At 51.1% G+C, this 1873-nt stretch overlaps 1 protein-coding gene across 1 annotated transcript in view; it reads right to left on the bottom strand.

Moving 5' to 3' along the window:
• Window positions 1-637, bottom strand: part of Gucy2c (guanylate cyclase 2C) — an 86844-nt gene extending 86207 nt beyond the window's left edge. Inside the window, exon 1 of the mRNA XM_050135190.1 lies at window positions 229-637. Coding sequence (XP_049991147.1) covers window positions 229-445 — 217 coding nt within the window. The 5' untranslated portion in view covers window positions 446-637. The remainder of the gene's footprint in view (window positions 1-228) is intronic.
• Between the last annotated feature and the right edge of the window lie 1236 nt (window positions 638-1873).

Here is a 1873-nt window from a genome sequence, read left to right as displayed (position 1 = left end):
GGGTCAGGGGGGGTGGGGAGGGGGGGGTCTGTCACTACTGAAGGATTCCCCTTTTCTTCCAGCAGGGTGGGGTGGACTGTAAGCTCACCCTTCTCCACAGGAAGGAAAGGATGGGGTTTCGAGATAAACGTCGAGGAGTTTGGGAGATTAGGCAACCTGCAAGGTCTCGGCCCAGAAGCCTCGCAAAGGGTGGTACGAGAAGGGCGGGTTCCTTTCCCACATGCTTACCGGCTTCACTCAGGCGCTCGCGCACTATGACCAGGCCGTCATTCACAGCCTTCTCCAAGTTTTCCAAGGGCTCATTGTAGGCCGAGTTGTTCATCATCAGGACACTGATATGGTAGTTGCCATGATAACAGTTCTTCCTCAACTGAGAGGTCCAGAATGTCCTCCCGGGCTGGGAGAGCAGTAACCACACAGCCAAGGCCAGCAGCGATGTCTTCATGGCCCGGCTCACCTCAGCACCATGCCCCTGGGGTTGACGGCTTGTGGGGACGCAGCGAGACCCTTTAGACAGCCGCTAGCTGAGTCCTCTCTTCCCCACGCACCCTTCTGGTCTCGCCACACTGGTCACACTGGGCCGTGAGACTCAGCCTGCCTGCCGGTAATTAGCAGGTACATTATGGTCCGAGGTAAAGCAAAGTTCACTCTGTGTGTTTGCACACAGAAAGGTCAGAGCTATAAACGGCAGGATTGCCAGGGCCTCGTCCAATAAAACGACACCAGTTTGTGCCACATCACTGGGAAGAGGGAAGAGAGGAAGGGAGCAGTATATTTTACATAACAGGCTTTATGAAATGGAAAATAAAGGTCGAAGGGCTTCTGGAAAGCACACACGTGATGGCTTTAGCTGCACATCAAAATGGAAACCTCTACCAGGAAGAGCTGGGCATCCATCATCTGGGGAGCCTCCGTGTATTGCTACTCCACCATGTGTGGGACAGTAGCAAGGCTCTGGGGACGCAGTCACGAATGGTGCGGACACATGAATGTCCTTGTGCATCCTGCATTTGTTCGGATGGGGCAGATAAACATCAGCCCGATGGACAGCTAACATCAACAACGAAGAAAAGCGTAGAGTGGCCTGGGAACACACGGAAAATTGGCTTAATGTATTCTAGAAAGGCTGAGATCGGAAGGACATGGGCTTTAGCTGAATGGGTAGGGAACATGCGCTGGTCAGGGGATGGACTGTGTGAAGACACAGAGGTGGGAGGAGGCGAGGTGTGTTTGAGGAACTGAGAGATACACCATGGCTGGGAAGTAGTGAGCTATGAGTCAGGTGGTAACAGATATCAGAACAGGTGGAGGCAGACCATGGTCTGGATAATACATTAGGGGTTTAGACTGTATTCTAAAAGTCATAGAGGGGACTTTCCATGGTGAATTTTTTATTTTTTAAATTTGTGATGCTGAGGATTTCACTTAGTCATCGACATGAATCAAATCACTTAAGAAAAAAAAAACCCTATGTGTATGTGTGTCTGTGAACATACATGGTGCACACAGAGAGGTCAGAGGGCAGCCTTCAGTGTTGGTGGCACCAGTGTTCCACCTCAAGACAGGCTCTCTGTGCTTGCAGCTGTGTACGGTAGGCCAGCTGGCCTGGGAGTTCCCCTGTGGCCATGCTGGGATTCCATACGTACACTACTGTATCTGATTGCCTGTGGGTACTGAGAATCCAAACTCAAGTTCTCACACTTGTGTGGTAAGCTCCTTGCTTACTGAACCAAGTACACAGTCCATCACGAGACTTTTGAGAAGATCACTCTTGTGTCAAGGAGGAAATGTCCTGGAGAGAGGCAAACACAGAATCAGAGAATTCACAAGGAGTCTATGTCTGTGGTCCACGAGAGTTGAAGGAGACCCAGGG

The sequence above is a fragment of the Alexandromys fortis genome, unplaced genomic scaffold (assembly GCF_014885135.2).
Source record: "Alexandromys fortis isolate MF-2015 unplaced genomic scaffold, M_Fortis_MF-2015_v1.1 scaffold_21, whole genome shotgun sequence".
Classification (NCBI taxonomy): domain Eukaryota; kingdom Metazoa; phylum Chordata; class Mammalia; order Rodentia; family Cricetidae; genus Alexandromys; species Alexandromys fortis.
Note: the sequence above shows the minus strand (reverse complement) of the source record. Positions and strands in the feature narration are given on the sequence as shown.